We start from the raw sequence: 17,491 nt of genomic DNA on the forward strand, positions 1-17,491 counted from the left end.
CACAGGAGCCCTAACTCAAAGACACTGGAAACCTTACAAGGGATCAACCTCTGTCATAATGAAATTGACTTATCTACATAGTCCCAGGTGGCACTACAGAAAAATAACACTAATAATTTGATGGAGTTAGATTACCTAAGTCTGAAAAACAGCTGGAACTTTCAAAGCAATCATTGAGCTTGCCTGAGCAGTGGCAAATGACTTGAAACTCTCATGACAGTAGTGAATGACTAGAAAGGACATCTGTATGATAAAGCAACAATGAAGAAACCATATTGCTTATAATATATAATGAGATACATGAATAGACAGATGTAGTTATGTTTCAAAACAGAATAAGTTACTTTTCTCCCTACCATGATTTGTAAAACTATACTGTGGATGATGCCTGTCCAATTGTCCTGATTGGACAAGTGAGGGGAGAGAATCAGGGCTATGGGACCAGGGTGTTAGATATACTGCAGGGGCTGACAGGACTCCTATGAAGAGGAGGCCGGTATCAAGGAGGAAGGAGGAGGCTGGAGATCCCCAAGAAAGCAAGCTGTGGGAAGGAGGTGAGGTGCATGTACACCAATGCTAAAAGCATGGGTAATAAGCAGGAAGAGCTGGAAGCTCTCCTGGGTACGGGAGGGTATGAACTGGTGGAGATCACGGAAACTTGGTGGGATGAAAGGCAGGACTGGAATATAAACATAGAGGGGTATCACCTGTTTAGAAAGGACAGGAAGGGAAAGAGGGGTGGGGGCATGGCTTTATACATCAGGAAAGGGATAGGATGCAGTAAGATAGAATGCAGCACAGATGGGGATTCGGTAGAGGCAGTCTGGGTGAAACTTAGGGGTTTTGACAGGGAAAGAGACCTGACAGTGGGGGTATGTTATCGCCCTCCAGGTCACCTTCAGACCCTGGATGATGTCCTGACAGGCCAGATTCTAAAGATATCTCAGGGGAGAGACACAGTAATTATGGGAGATTTCAATCTCCCAGATATTAGTTGGGAGACTCACTCAGCAGTGACAGCCAGGTCACGTTGCTTCCTAGAAGCTATAGAGGGAGGGTTATTCACACAGAGGGTCCGAGAGGTAATGAGGGGGGAAGTGGGAACATCCTTGACTTGGTTTTGATCAACAGGAAGGAGCAGATAGATGGAGTACAGGTTAGGGAAGCTCTGGATGTGAGCAATCACTCCATCCTTTGCTTTGAGATCAGGGGAATGGGGACATGCAGCAGGTTGAGCACTAGAACCTGGGACTTCAAGAGGGCCAACTGAAGGCCAGACTGGGGAAAGTCTCTTGGGATAGGTTACTGGAAGGCAAGGGAGTTGAGTAGGGGTGGATAGCACTTCAAAAGTGAGGTTTTGGAGGCGCAAGCCTTGACAATAACTTTAGTTAGTAAGCCAGGGAGGCGAAGGAAAGTGTCGCCATGGATGTGAAAGGAGGTGGTAAGAGGGATTAGACACAAGAGGAACCTCTGTTGGAAATGGACACTGGGGCAAATAGACAAAAGGGTATACCGGGAGGAGGAGGGAGGAGGAGGCCCTTTGCAGAAGGATTCCTTTCAAGGCTAAGGCTGATTACGAGCTAAGACTTGCAAAGAATATCAAAAGCAACAAAAAGGGCTTCTATCAGCATGTAAATAGCAAGAGGAAGGAGAGACAGGTAGAGAGACCACTTAATAAGAAGGAAGGGGATCCAGTGACTGATGTGAGGGAACAGGCACAGATGGAAATGACTATTTTGCCTCTGTGTTCTTCTCAAAGCAGGATGGGGGAGATCTGCATTGGAGATTAGATATGGCCCAGGATTTAGGGGCACAGATTACAGTCACCCCCCTAGAAGTCAAGTTGCTCATCATGGCACTGGATGATGCAAAGGCGCCAGGCCCTGATGGGATACACCCGAGAGTACTTTGATAGCTGGCAGGGCTTCTCTCACACATGCTGGAGAATGGGTGAAGTTTCATAGGACTGGAGGGTGGTGTCAGTGGTCCCAACTTTCAGAAAGGGTAGTAGAAGTGACATGGGGAATTACATACCAGTTAACCTTACATCAATTGTAGGAAAAACAATGGAAAGGATCATAATAGCAAGAGATCTACGAGGTGCTAGATAGGGAGGGAGGCTGGTGGCCACACAGCATGGCTTCCGCAATAATAGGTCCTGCCAGACAAACCTTGTGGAATTCTATGATGAGGTTTGAAGGTGGCTAGATGGAGGGGACGCAGTGGATGTGGTTTAACTGGATTTCAGCAAGGCCTTTGACAAAGTGCCCCATGATATCCTGGTTGAGAAATTGAGGGGTTTTGAGATAGACCAATGCACTGTCCGATGGATTAGGGTTTTGGTTTTGCTTGTTTGTTTACTTGCAAAGTCATGCCCGACCCAGGCCTTCCTGTCTTCCACCATCCCCTGAAGTCCACTTAAGCTCACGCCGACTGCTTCAGTGACTCCATCTAGCCACCTCATCCTCTGCTGTCCTCTTCTTCTTTTGCCCTCAATTGTTCCCAGCATTAGACTCTTCTTCAGTGAGTTCTTCTCTTTAGGTGGCCAAAGTATTTGAGTTTCATCTTCAGTATCTGGCCGTCTAAGGAGCAGTCAGGGTTGATCTCTTCTAGGACTGACTGGTTTGATTGCCATGCAGTCCAAGGGACTCCCAGGAGTCTTCTCCAGCACCACAATTCAAAGGCCTCAATTCTTCGGCACTCAGCCTTCCTTATGGTCCACTATCACAGCCATATATTGCAAATGGGAAAACCATAGCCTTGACTATGTGCACTTTTGTTGGCAGGGTGATGTCTCTGCCTTTTAGTATGCTGTCCAGATTTGCCATAGCTTTTCTCCCAAGGAGCAAGAGTCTTTTAATTTCTTGACTGCAGTCACGGTCTGTGGTGATCTTGGAGCCCAGGAAAATAAAGTCTGTCACTACCTCCATTTCTTCCCCATCTATTTGCCAGGAAGTGAGAGGACCGGATGCCATGATCTTAGTTTTCTTAATGTTGAATTTCAAGCCAACTTTTGCGCTATCCTCCTTCACCCGTATCAAGAGGCTCTTTAGTTCCTCTTCACTTTCTGCCATGAGAGTGCTATCATCTGCATATCTGAGGTTGTTGATATTTCTCCCAGCAATCTTAATTCCAACTTGTGATTAATCTAGCCCCGCCTTTCTCATGATGTGCTCTGCATATAATTTAAATAGGCAGGGCGGCAGTATACAGCCTTACTGAACTCCTTTCTCAATTTTGAACCAATCAGTGGTTCCATGTCCAGTTCTCACTGTTGCTTCTTGACCCACATATAGGTTTCTCAAGAGGCAAATAAGATGGTCTGGTACTCCCATCTCTTTAAGAACTTGCCACAATTTGTTGTGATTCACACAGTCAAAGGTTTTAGCATAGTCATTGAAGCAGAAGTAGATGTTTTTCTGGAACTCCCTAGCTTTCTCCATGATCCAGCGTATGTTGGCAATTTGATCTCTAGTTCCTCTCCCTCTTCGAAATCCTGCCTGTACTTCTGGTTGTTCTCGGTCCACATATTGCTGGAGCCTAGCTTGTAGGATTTTGAGCATCACTTTGCTAGCATGTGAAATGAGTGCAATGGTGCAGTAGTTTGAACATTATTTGGCATTGCCCTTTTTTGGAATTGGATTGTAAACTGACCTTTTCCAATCCTGTGGCCACTGTTGAGTTTTCCAAATTTGCTGGTATATTGAGTGTAGCACTTTCACTGCATCGTCTTTTAGGATTTTGAATAGCTCAGCTGGAATACTGTCTCCTCCACTAGCTTTGTTGTTGCTAAGACTTCCTAAGGTCCATTTGACTTCACATTCCAGGGTGTCTGGCTCGAGGTCAGTGGTAACACCATCGTGGTTATGGCAGGGCCACCAGCCTGAGGGACTGATAAGGCCATGCTTAGCCACTGCAAGCCCTTTTGGCTCTGGCCTCTTGGCAGAGCAGCAGAGCAGCAGAGGCACAGGCTGGGAGAGAGTGCTGAGTGGCCAGAGGACTGGCAAAGGCTAGGTAGGAGCTGGGCAGAGGAGCAGGAGCAGCAGAGAGGAAGGGAGGCAGGGCCAGAGAGGCTAGAGGGGCTAGGAGGAAGCGGACAGGCGGGGCCACCAGCCTGAGGGACTGATAAGGCCGTGCTCAGCCACTGCAAGCCCTTTTGGCTCTGGCCTCTTGGCAGAGTGGCAGAGCAGCAGAGGCACAGGCTGGGAGAGAGTGCTGAGTGGCCAGGGGACTGCCGAAGGCTAGGTAGGAGCTGGGCAGAGGAGCAGAGGAGCAGGAGCAGGAGCAGCAGAGAGGAAGGGAGACGGGGCTAGAGGGGCTAGGAGGAAGCAGACAGGCGGGGCCACCAGTCTCAGGGTCTGTTAAGGCCGTGCTCAGCCACTGCAAGCCCTTTTGGCTCTGGCCTCTTGGCAGAGCAACAGGGCAGCAGAGGCACAGGCTGGGAGAGAGTGCTGAGTGGCCAGGAGACTGGTGATGGCAAGGTAGGAGCTGGGTAGCAGAGCAGAGGGTCAGGAGTAGCAGAGAGGAAGGGTGTCGTCCCTTGTCTGCATCCCTTAGCTGCGGCCCAGGCCGCCCAGGGACTCCCTTCCCTGGGACGCTGAGGGTTTTGTTTTTTGTTCTATTGCCTTGTTTTGTTTTGTTTCATTTCATTTTTTGGTGCTGTGCTGTGCTGTGCTTTGCTTTGTTTTTCCTCCAATTTAAATTTTATTTTATCCTTGTGTGTGTGGGTGGGTTTTTGTCTGGGGGAACAGGGCGAGTTAGGGGAACTGCAGGACAGCCAAGGTGGGGGATCAAGGTAAGGTCTCGGAAGGGATCTCAATGACAGACCTGGAGATGGCCTTGGCGGGAGTCACGGGTGTTGCTGTCCGCTGCAACAGCTGGGACAGGTTTACCCTTCTCCCCCAAAACAGGCAGGGTTACACTTGCCCTCGGTGCAAGCTGGTGACCCTGCTAGGGGAGGAGGTGAGGTGCCTGAGGGCCAAGAGAGCTCTCCAGGCCCCCTACCCCAGAGCAGCCCCCCTCTGGACAGAGGGTTGAGGGAGACACCACGGGAGAAGCAGCCAGGGAGACATGGAGGCATGTCACCCACAGGAGGAGGAGGCCAGCATGGCCTCCTCCTTCTCCTGGCACCAATCTGGAGCTGGGAAACAGGTTCTCTCTGCTTGGGGAGGCTGGGGCTGATAAGACCTTGGGGGACCAGCAGGATCCCCAGCCTGGGACAACAAGCAGCAAGGGGGCTGCTGCAGGTGAGGCGAGGGCCAGGGCACGGCTGCCCAACACCACCGGGAAGACACAGTGGCAAGTGATTGTTGTTGGGGACTCCCTGCTGAGGGGCACTGAGGCGATGGTGTGCTGCCCCAACCTGGAGACAAGGGAGGTTTGTGAAGGACAGAGTGGAGCATCTTGTTCGCTCCGGCAGTCACCAGCCGCTCCTGGTAATCCATGTGGGCACAAACGACGTAGCCAGGCAGGGCATGGTTGGGATCACCAGGGACTTCAAGACCTTGGGAAAGAAACTCCAGGAGCTAAAGGCCCCAAAGGCCTTCTCATCAATCTTACCAGTCCGGGGATTTGGGCCAGGCAGGGAAAGGAGGGTCTCCAAGGTTAATGACTGGCTTAGTGTGTGGTGCCAGAAGGAATGCTTCGGGTTCTTCGACTATGGCACCCGGTTTCTTGCCAATGGACTTCTGGCAAGGGACAAGTTGCACCTCACAAGGATGGGGAAAAGGTCCTTTGGAGATGCTCTCGCAAGCTTCATCCGGAAGACTTTAAACTGAGCCGGGGGGCGTTCAGGCCCCCCAGAAATGTCCAGTGTCTGCACTGGACAAGTGTGGGGAGAGGATCAGGGCTCTGGGAGCAGGATTTTAGAGGTACTGCAGGGACTGACAGAACTCCTACAGAGAGGGGCCAGGTATCAGGGAGGATGGGAGGAAGGAGGAGGCTGGGGACTCCAAGGAAAGGAAGTGGTGGGAAGGAGTTGAGGTGCATGTACACCAATGCTAGGAGTATGGGTAATAAGCAGGAAGAGCTTGAAGCTGTCCTGGGAATAGGAGGGTATGATCTGGTGGGAATCACAGAAACTTGGATGAAAGACAAGATTGGAATGTGAGCATAGAGGGGTATCATCTTTTTAGAAAGGACAGGAAGGGAAAGAGGGGTGGGGGCATGGCTTTATATGTCAGATAAGGGATAGGATGCAGTGAGACGGAATGCAGCACAGATAGGGACTCTGCAGAGGCAATCTGGGTGAAACTTAGGGGTTTTAATAGGGAAAGGGACCTGACAGTGGGGGTATGTTATTGCCCTCCAGGTCAACTTGAGACCTTGGATGATGTCCTGACAGGCCAGATTCTAAGGATATCTCGGGGGAGAAACACAGTAATTATGGGAGATTTCAATCTCCCGTATATTAGTTGGGAAACTTACTCGGCAATGACAGTCAGGTCACGTTGCTTCCTAGAGGCTATAGAGAGAGGGTTTTTCACACAGAGGGTCCGAGAGGCGATGAGGGTGGGGAAACATCTTTGACTTGGTCTTGACCAATAGAGAGGAGCTGATAGATGAAGTACAGATTAGGGGAGCTCTGGATGCAAGTGATGACTCCATCCTTTGCTTTGAGATCAGGGGACTGGGGACATGCAGGAGGTCGAGCACTAGAACCTGGGACTTCAAGGAGGCCAGCTTTGGCCAATTGAAGGCCAGACTGAGGAAATTCTCTTGGGATAGGTTACTCGAAGGTAAGCGAGTTGAGGAGGGGTGGATAGTACTCAAAATGGTGGTTTTGGAGGTGCAAGCCTTGACGATACCTCTAGTTAGTAAGATGGGGAGGTGGAGGAGAGTGCTGCCATGGAAGCGAAAGGAGGCGGTTAGATGGATTAGACGAAAGAGGAACCTCTGTCAGAAATGGGTACTGGGGCAAATAGACAAAAGGGTATACCGGGAGGAGGAGGCCCGTTGCAGAAGGATTCTTCGCAAGTCTAAGGCTAATTACGAGCTGAAACTTTCCAAGAATATCAAGAGCAACAAAAAGGGTTACTTTCAGCAGGTAAATAGCAAGAGGAAGGGGAGACAAGTGGTAGGACCACTAAATAAGGAGGAAGGAGATCCAGTGACTGATATGAGGAAACAGACACAGATGCTGGTCCTCCCTATTCTATTGTTTTCTTCTATTTTTTTTGCACTGTTCATTTAAAAAGGCATTCTTATCTATTCTAGCTATTCTCTGAAATTCTGCATTCAATTGTGTATATCTTTCTCTTTCTCCCTTGCCTTTCGCTTCCCTTTCCTCAGCTATTTGTAAAGCTTCCTGAGACAGCCATTTTGCTTTCTTGCATTTCTTTTTCTTTGGGATGGCTTTAGTTGCTACCTCTTCTACAATGTTGCAAACCTCCATCCATAGATCTTCAGGCACTCTGTCTATCAGATCTAATTCCTGAAATCTATTTGTCACCTCTACTGTATATTCATCAGGGATATGATTTAGGTCATACCTGAGTGGCCTAGTGCTTTTCCCTACTTTCTTCAATTTAAGCCTACATTTTGCAACAAGAAGCTCATGATCTGAGGCACAGTCAGCTCCTGGTCTTGTTTTTACTGACTGTATAGAGCTTCTCCATCTTTGGCTGCAGAGCACATAGTCAATCTGATTTCTGTGTTGACCATCTGGTGACGTCCATGTGTAGAGTTGTCTCTTGGGTTGTTGGAAAAGTGTGTTTGCTATGACCACCGTATTCTCTTGACAAAATTCTACCAGCCTGTGCCCTGCTTCATTTTGTACTCCAAGGCCAAACTTGCCTGTTATTCCAGTTATCTTTTGGCTTCCTGCTTTAGCATTCCAATCCCCCATGATGATAAGGACATCATTTTTGGGTGTTAATTCTAGAAGGTGTTGTACACCTTCATAGAACCAGTCAACTTCAGCATCTTCAGCATCAGTGGTTGGGGCATAGAGTCAGTTATTCTTGCCACGTTTTTCAGAATCCAATTTTTAATGAATGCTGAAGCAAAGCGCACAACTCCCTCTAATGCTTTTTTAAAACAGTCATAGGGGTAGAAGGCTGGATTGAAGGGGAATATAAAGATTGATGGCAACTAAAGCTATTTTAGTTACTGATGGCACAGCTAAATTTTAAGGTATTTGTTGTGATTCAGAAACATCTGTGAAAAGAGGCAATTTGTTATGGGAAAGTGCTATTTTCAGGGTGATGTGTCTGATTTTTTCTTGTCTGTGTCCAAAGTAAGGCTGTCACCCTTTTCTTACTAAGACTTGCAGCTGTGCAAAGTATAGTTTACTTTTCTGTTGTCCTGTACAGTGAAGGTCTTCACTCTGAATTCATCCCCCTGGAAAAACCCCCATCTTAAGGATTATGCAAACTTCTATTTCACTAGACCTTCTTGAGACTTCAGAATAGACTTTTGTGAAATTTTTCCCAAAGGAGGTGGTATTACTGGTGATTATATTTGTTGGCTTCATGTGCTGCTTTTACATTATTTTGGGGATGATATAGTTAACTCTGTATGATAAAATAAGACACTTGGAGTACAATTTTAGATAGATACTTCCCAGGAAATATAAATCAGTCTTCTGTGTGGCATACTGATTATAGTGCTGGCCTGGGATTCAAGAGGAGATCTAGCCCTCATTGAGCCACAAATTCATAGAACCATAGAATAGCAGGGTGGGAAGGGGCCAAGAAGGCCATCGGGTCTATCCCCTGCTGTTGCAGGACACCAATTTACACCATCCCACTCAGATGACCATCCACTTTCTTTTTGAATGTCTCTAGTGTGGGAGAGCCCACCACCTCTCTAGGCAGCTGGTTCCACTGTCATATTGCTCTGACAGAGAGGAAGCTTTTCCTGAATTGATTATTCCATGGCCTACATTCTGGCATCAGCAAGAAGAGGTCTTGGCCTTCCTCTCTGTGACAACCTTTGAGGTACTTCTACAGGGATAACATGTCTCTCCTCAGTCTTGTCTTCTCAAGGCTGAACATGCCCACCTCTCTTAGTCTCCTCTCACAGGGCAGTGTTTTCAAGACCTGGATCATTTTTGTTGCTCTCCTCTGGACTCTTTCTAGTTTTTCTGAATCTTTTAAAAATGTTGGTGCCCAGAACTGGACACAATATTCTAGAAGTATGACTAGTGTAGAATATAGGGGAACTATTACTTCTCATAATTTGTAAGTGATACTATTAATGCATCCTTAAATAGCATTTTCCCTTTATGCAGCTACATTGCATTGTTGGCTCATATTTAGCCTGTAGTCCACAATGACCCCAAGCTCTTTTTTTCCCAGTACGGTTGAGCCATGTATTCCCCATCTCCTGTCAAAGGATTGTGTGACATTGGACCAGTCATGGCATCTTAGCCTCGACTTTTTCATCCAGTTGTTTATATGTGGGTAAAATTGAGAGAAGGAGTACATTCTGAGCTGTCTTGGGTATTTCAAGAGGATCCTCCAAGAGCAGAGGGTTCTGTAGCACTGATGTCATTACATAGTTCAGTCAGTGTGCGGCAATGGACTTCAAGAGTTTCCTGGGTCTGTTTCGTGGGGAAAATAAGCTTTTTAGTACCTGCTAGGTCAGGGGTTGGCAACCTTTAACACTCAAAGAGCCATTTGGACCCGTTTCCCACAGAAAAGAAAACACTGGGAGCCGCAAAGCCCTTTTGACATCTAAAATGAAGATAACACTACATGTATTGTTTTTTACCTTTATGCTATGTATACAAAAACTATAGTGTGTTGCATTTATGAACAATGAACTGCTACAGAGAAAACAAATTTTTATTTCTGCATGCAACAAAAACATCTTGAACTCTGAAAAAAAAGATGCTGGGTTGAAGGTTACTTTCAAAGAAAATACTCAATGCCTATTTGAGTCCTCCTCATATTTATGAAATAAAAAGCCGAACTTAAATTATCCACCTGCAGCAAACCAAAAATGCCATCTGCTTTTGTGTGCCCTCATCCTTTTATCATGTGTACTGGAGGGTGCAGTCAGCTGTCAACCTGAATAAAAAAAGGACTAATTGATATTTTCATACAGTGAGTAGAGTTTCTGCAATACAACAAATATAAATAATAGTCTGTTGCAATATTGAACAAACATCCCTCTCCCGATGCAATAATGTTGCTGGAATTTTTATAAGAATCTTCTTAAAACAAGGAAGTAGATCTATATCTTCATTATGATTTAGCTGCAGCTCTTGTTAAGTCACTAAAAACTGTTATTTTTAATCTTACATTATAAACTAGTAGGATTCCTTTCATATATTTTGAATAGGAGAACAGCTTCCTGCAGAGTCAAAGTCAGTGCTGAAAGGGTGCATGCATTAAACAGCAAACCCCATAAATTTATCAGCAGTAAAAGCAAATGAATCTACCCACATACCATTAAACGTTCGGTTTTCTTCAGAAATCTTTCTTTTCTTCGATTTATCCATGGTTGGCCTAACGGGAGGAAAAGTTCAGTAAATTGTGAAGAGCTCAGTAAATCGGCGCGGGTTGCAGATTGGTGGCTGTGCCGGCGCATGTTTTGAGCGACGGAGCCGCAGCAGAGAGATTCAAGAGCCACATGTGGCGACAGAGCCGTGGGTTGCCAACCCCTGTGCTAGGTCCTTCAGTCTTTATCCTACTTAACTTGGTCAGGGAGCCTGGCAGGGAAGGAGAATATTTGTGATGGCATTGCAGAGGGAAAATTGGGAGACAGGGGAAGTGTTAAACAGTAAGCTGATATTTTCTTCCTATCAAGGCTTGAAATTTGTGACTCAGAGGTGTTTCCTACTGAACATTCAGATTCAAATTTTGCCTTCTGAGGCCTGCAGTAGAGAGGTGCAAATCCAAGTGTCCCAGGGCCAATCCACCCTGTCCTGGAACCTAGTGGTGGCTGCAGCACATGCCACCACAAGCTCTGCCCAATTGCCGGGCATGCCGGAAAGCATGTCATCCCTTTAAAGCATGGGTTCTCAAACTACAGCCCGCAGGCCGAATCCAGCCTGCCATGCCCATTTATCCTGCCCGCCTGAGATTTTGGACTTGGTGCACACGTGCCCGCCTCCACCGCCCACCTTGCCTGGCACGTACCTGCCACTGTCTCACCGCGTGCGTGGGGAGACGACGACTTGCTTGCACAGAGATTGTTTTGGACTCATTCAGAGAAAATGATCTCTAAGTGAGCAAGCCGCTGCCTTGTACACCAGCCACTGCCTCACCACGTGCCCCCACCTCGCCTCCCCTCGCCATGCACGCCCGCCCTGTCTCACCTCGCCCCACGTGCACATGCGCACGCCCCGCCCCCACCCCCTCGCCAGTCCGCACACGCCCGTGCCCACCACCAGCACCTTTCAACTGGCCCCCTGTTGAAAAAGTTTGAGGACCCCTGCTTTAAAGCATGCACACATTTAATGTATAATCATACTCCCCAAAGCCACAGGCTATAATAACTTTGTGTGGAAAAAGTATGTACTCCCATATTTTAAAGTGAAAATGTGGCACAGTCTATGCCACTGAACATTGATGGCAGTGTTGATTTGGAGAACAGGGGGTCTGCAGGGAAGGGGTGGTACATGTGTTACCCACCACAACTTTACTAAAACCACACAAACATACCCGCAAACTTTAAAATAAGCTGTTGTTATCAGTTTCTTCTTTAACAGAATGGTTGTATGAAAGTTTGAAATAGCTGAATTATGGCAGACAGAACATTTGAAAAGGTATTTATTTAAAACATTTTATTCCGTCCATTGAGAAATATGCCTCAGGACAGCTAACAAAGGTTAAAATAGTAATATAATAATACAATAAAACAATAAAACAATAATTAAAACATTAAGTAATAAGCGTAGCATAAAACAACCACTTTCAAAAAACTAAAGAAAAGGAGGAAAGGAAGGGGGGGAAAGAAAAGAAGGAAAATAAGAAAGAAAAGAAAGAAATGCGACTGTGATCAGATCTTAAACATCGAAAATCCTTAATTATTAAAATGATGGCTAAATGAAAAGGTCTTTACCTGGCACCAAAAAGAGTAAAGAGGCAGTGCCAGACAGACCTCTCTGGGGAGCATATTCCATAATCTGGGTGCCACTGCAGAGGAGGCCCTCCTTTGGGTAGATACCCTCCATACTTCTTTCAAAGAGGTTTCCCGGAACAAGGCCTCCTCTGCTGATCTTAAGGTGCATGAAGGCATGTAGGGAAGGAGACGTTCCTTCAGGTATCCTGGTCCCAAGCTGTTTAGGGCTTTATAGGTTAGTGCCAGCACCTTGAATTGGGCCCAGACTTCAACTGGGAGTCAGTGTGGCTGGTAGAGGACCAGTGCTATATGAGAATAACAGCCGCTCCCCATCAGCAACCTGGCAGCTCTATTTTGTACCAATTGAAGTACCAGGACAGGACCAAGATCACTTACCTGAAAACCTGAACCACCCACCGAAAGGAAATTCTGTTCCTTGAATGCATGAGGGGTTTGGGAATGGTACACCAGTAGGGGTTTAATCTTCACATTGGCGTTTATGTTTGCACACAGCAAAAGGGTCAATCTGTCATTCATGGGCTTGTGCCATGGCAGTGCCTTTTCCTCCGGCGTGATATAGGTTCTGTTCAGCATCTTCTTCCAGAAGAGCCCTGTTTCATTGCAGCTGAACACTTGTTGAGTGATGTATCCTTCTGCCTTTATGAATTTTGCATTGGCTGCTTATATGCTTCTGGTTCCAATTCAAGATGCTGGTTTTAAAGCCCTATAAAAGCTTACACGGCTTTGGACCAGCCACAATCTATTTGGACACAGTGCTCAACCTCTGCAACAAGGGGAGAGCTTTCTCTGTGGTGGCTCGGGGACACTTTGAAGTTGCATCTCCCTTCAGGTTAGGCATACAGTGGCTATGCCTGTCTAGTTAGTTGGTACCTTGCATGATCTGACTGAGCACTTTAGAGACTTACTCCAGATCCTCCATGACACTGCGAAGCTCCTCAGAGGATAAGACAATGTGGAAAGGGTCCCTGGAACATACAAAATTGGAAAGCTGCTGCCACAAGGCAGCTCAGCTTCCACACATTCATGTGTGTTGCTGCTTCACCATCAGAGGCATACAGCGGGTTCCACTGAAGAGCCCCACATCTGAGGCAATATGGCAGCTTGCATCTCTGACAGCTGATCTGGGTTGGATCAGTGCTGCAATCACAAAATGCTGAACCTGCATGTGTGAACTTTTCAGCATCTCATTGGCCCTGGGCCTCTATAGCACAATAAGCTACTGAGTCTTGTCAGGGCAGGAGGAAAAAAGTGCACACATGAAACGTTATGTAGCACCTGCTAACAAATTTCTGAACAGGAGCAGTCTGCCTGAGTGCTGTGAGCTTGGATTTTCAGGTGTGCTTCCACTAAAAGTTCACATTTTTACCTGCACACTGATAGGGAAGTGGGTGGAGTTGTCGAAGTGGACACCTGCACTGGGCATGCAGCCTGCTTGATGTATAATGCTTTGGACACAGTGTTCTGTGCACTGGACTTAGCAATGAGCATTTGCAAGGTTGTAACTATTATTCAAGCAAAGCTGATTTGAAAACCACTTGGTTAAATCAACCTTATTAATTTGTTCCAGCTTTGTGAGGCATAACCCATCACATGGCTGCCTAGAGCAAGAATGTATCCTGACATGCTTATTTATTTCATTTTTCAGCACTGGATTTCTTTCTTAACAACAGCATGCTTTTAACTACCTTCATGAGCACCAACTTTATTATTAACATTCCAAAGTGTGTTTCATCCTCAAAGTTTTCTCCAACCACCATCAGATTAGCAGTTGCTCATGTTCCTGACTCCACCACATTGCCAGGTATGAGATATGCATGTTGCATGGTATGTGCATGATTTTTGATGGAACAGTGTACAGGAGAGAAAGCTGAATGGAGTCTGATCTTGAAACAAATGTTATTCTAATCAAAACAGTTTTTACTTTCTGTTAATCTAACTCAGATGTTTCTCCACAGCACAAAAGAAACCTTAGCTTCTTGCCTGGCTTGCAAGAACCTAAGTGACAAGACAACCCCCAAATAAACCTGAAATGGGGTTCTCTAACCTTCAAATGACCCCTGCCATCTGGGTTCACATGGCACACCAAGCAGCAACAAGCTGGGCAGCCATGGCTGCATACAAAAATGATGTCCACAGGCACATAGCTTTGTGGTGTGTTGCCTGCTCCAGTGGAGGGAAGCCACCATACACCGAAGCTGGTTTCTTGGGTGAAGCAATTTGTCTCTCCTGATAAGCAACAAGTTTTGCCAGACCGTCATTTTGGCAAGGCCTGAGTTCCCACTACCCCTAAGCACAGCCGGTCATCAAGTTCCTTTGCCAAAACCATACTTTCCCCCTAAAGGCTCTATCCCCTACTTTAACTACATTGTGGCAAATCCCTGTGCCAGCCCAAATCTAAGCATAATATCAGAGGATTAACACTGTTTCACAGTAAAATGTTCACAAGGCTCTAAATACCTCTGAAGCAAAAGTGTCTGAAGCACATTCATAATTTTTGATCTCAATGAGGGCTACATGGCTGTTCATAATGCTTAACTATGTCCCCTTTTTTGTTGATCCCCTGAATTATGGAGACAGCACACTGTTTCTCTTCCACTTTGGCGTGAATGTTCTGTCAATTAAAGGTATTTGGTTGAGAAAAATGGGAATAAACAGAAGATAACATTAAAGGCTGCAGTTAAAAGATTGATCCCTTCTGACTGGTTAGGGAAGCATTCTCTGGTTTCGTAGGAATTCTGAAGCTAAAACATGGAGCTGTGTAGCAATCTGGATGAGAGGCAACTGGAAACCTTGTGCAAGATCAATATATAGTGAGGCTATATAGTACAGGGATAATATTAGTGAATCACATATTTATTCACTTTCTCTCTTGCATGTATCTTTGTGTCAGCTGTGTCCATGAGGGTGTGAAATTTTAAAAATAGTTTCATGCAATCCAACAGAAGGACTGAAATACAAGAATGCCTTTAAGACAAGGATAAATCCAACAATATATTGATTTCATTTTATATCTTACCATTTCTGTCTTAAGTGTTATGGGTTATATTCTCATAAACAAGTTTAAAACTGTCATGCAGTGAGAGAAAGGGAAAATAATAGCGGAAATGATCTAGCAAAAAATACTTTTCTTATCCTTTTTACATCAGACTGGTGGCACCCGACAGACAAGCAAAACCTGCTAGTCAAGAATGCAAAATTAAAAACTCTAGATAACATTTCTGCTCCACCCTACCCATCCCTTGAGCCCACAACTAAAGGCTTCATAGTAATTATTCCTTTTGCTTTCAAATGGCAAGCAGACTGGTGTTTCTTGGACCATATTAAACAGAGACTTCTGTATAAAGCAATGAACTGGGGAATTGAGCTATGTGAGCCTTTCTTCTTCTTTCTCTGTTTTGATTTGTGATAAAGGCATTTGGGAAATGAAAAGCAGGAACTGCTTCATGCTTCCTTATCTGTAACTGCAAATAAGAATCATAGAATAGTATAGTTGGAAGGGGCCAAGAAGGCCATTGGGCCCAACCCCCTGCTGTTGCAGGTTACCAATTTACTCTATCCCACTGAGTTGACTATCATTTGGTGGTTTAGTCTGGCTTCAGTGAAAAATGTCCATCAAACAGTGGAATCTTCACCACCAGTACCACCAGCACCAGCACCAGAAGCATTTGCAGAATAGTTTGATATAGATCCCCAGAGATGTTTTATGACAGAAAAGAACCATCCACTTACAGCTTGGACCATGTCAGAGCCCTGCTTCAGTGCTGCTGTCAAGACCAAAGGAGCTAGACAGGTATATGGGGTTAGGCCTGCTTTTCCTTGAGAACATTGACACAGATAAGATCCCTCTGATGCTGACATTCCACAGCCTGAATAGGCCCAAACCCTTCCAGACCACTCCTGATCATATTCTGACTACAGACTATGAGAGCAAGTACAACACTGAAGCTGGACCCAACAGTTCCATGTTTTGCTCCTCTACAATATAAAGAAAAAAGCTTATAGATACAGGAAGACTAGGTCCATGATCCACCTCTACTATCAGTAGAACAAAAGTAATATCTAAATTATAGGTGCTTTAAGTGTCCTTACCTCTTTCCAGGAAGGCCTGGGATTTATAGTAGCATGGTGGGTAGGGTTCTTGAACAGAAAATTTTCTGTTTTCTAATTTTTTCTACAATTTCCAGGGTTCTTTGGGATAAGCTATGACACTAAATGTAGCATCGAGGTATGTGATGATAAATCCATTGAGAATTTTGTCATGTTTTAGTGTCAATTATCTCTTAACTGTGCCACTTTTGGGGGGTTCACACATTCAGTGGGATGGGCACATTCAGTGGGATGGGCACACACAACCATTTTCTTTCAGATCCACATTATATTGCCCTCCTGTGAAAAGTTCCATGATACAGAGCACCGACAATCTGCAAAAGTCCCATTTAACTATCCATGGATAGTATGAGGGCTATCTACATTTCTGTCTCCTAAATGTCCTTGCCCAAAAGGAACAAGAAACTTGGACTTCCTAAGTCCTGTAGTCTAGCCCACTCATGGAGCCAATTATTTTGGAGAGAGAAAGTCCCATTTGAATTACCAATATTATAACTAAACAACTAAATAAACTTCCCTAACCAGCATGCCAAGAAGGAAGCTAGCCTTCTGCATGGCATGCTAACTTTCCATGGCCAGAAAGTTTATTCTTTGAACCATACTCTAACTTGCAATAATATGCTATCTGAACCAGTTCTCTTCTGGAAGAGCTGTACAGTCTTGTCTTCAAGGTTTTTGGAATGACTACTTCTTGTTATAATGATGAAATGGACCAAAATAAGAAATAAGAATCAAGAGTGCTGCCATGGATGCGAAAGGAAGTGGTTAGAGGGATTAGACAAAAGAGGAACCTCTGTAGGAAATGGGTACTGGGACAAATAGACAAAAGGGCATACCAGGAGGAGGAGGCCCATTGCAGAAGGATTCTTCGCAAGGCTAAGGCTGATCATGAGCTGAGACTTTCCAAGAATATCAAGAGCAACAAAAAGGGCTTCTTTCAGCATGTAAATAGGAAGAGAAAGGGGAGACAAGTGGTGGGACCATTAAATAAGGAGGAAGGATATCCAATGACTGATATGAGGAAACAGGCACAGATGCTAAATGATTATTTTGCCTCTGTGTTCTCCCCAAAGCAGGACGGGGGGTATCTGCATAGGAGATTAGATGAGGATGGGGACTTAGGGCCACAGATTAGAGTCACTCCCCTTGAAGCTGAGGGGCTTCTCAGGGCATTGGACATTGCAAAGGTGCCAGGCCCTGACAGGTTACACTTGAGAGTACTTATAGAGTTGGCAGGGGTTCTCTCACACCCGCTGGCCTCCATTTTTGAGGCCTCGTGGAGAACGGGTGAAGTTCCAGAGGACTGGAGGGTGGCATCAGTGGTCCCAATTTTCAAAAAGGGTAGTAGAAG

General features: G+C 45.7%; 1 protein-coding gene and 1 long non-coding RNA gene across 2 annotated transcripts in view; one reads left to right on the forward strand and one right to left on the reverse strand.

The window, feature by feature from the left end:
- The window catches only part of LOC123033927, a 17,561-nt gene extending 15,402 nt beyond the window's left edge, over positions 1 to 2,159 (reverse strand). The window contains exon 1 of the long non-coding RNA XR_006416670.1: positions 1,935 to 2,159. This is a non-coding gene — a long non-coding RNA (uncharacterized LOC123033927). The remainder of the gene's footprint in view (positions 1 to 1,934) is intronic.
- Positions 2,160 to 9,520: 7,361 nt separating this feature from the next.
- LOC123033931 overlaps positions 9,521 to 17,491 on the forward strand; it is a 14,903-nt gene continuing 6,932 nt past the window's right edge. Inside the window, exons 1-2 of the mRNA XM_044450887.1 lie at positions 9,521 to 9,542; positions 13,679 to 13,834. Coding sequence (XP_044306822.1) covers positions 9,521 to 9,542; positions 13,679 to 13,834 — 178 coding nt within the window. The remainder of the gene's footprint in view (positions 9,543 to 13,678; positions 13,835 to 17,491) is intronic.

This window comes from Varanus komodoensis, unplaced genomic scaffold (genome assembly GCF_004798865.1).
Source record: "Varanus komodoensis strain SLA01 unplaced genomic scaffold, ASM479886v1 scaffold69, whole genome shotgun sequence".
Taxonomy (NCBI): Eukaryota; Metazoa; Chordata; class Lepidosauria; order Squamata; family Varanidae; genus Varanus; species Varanus komodoensis.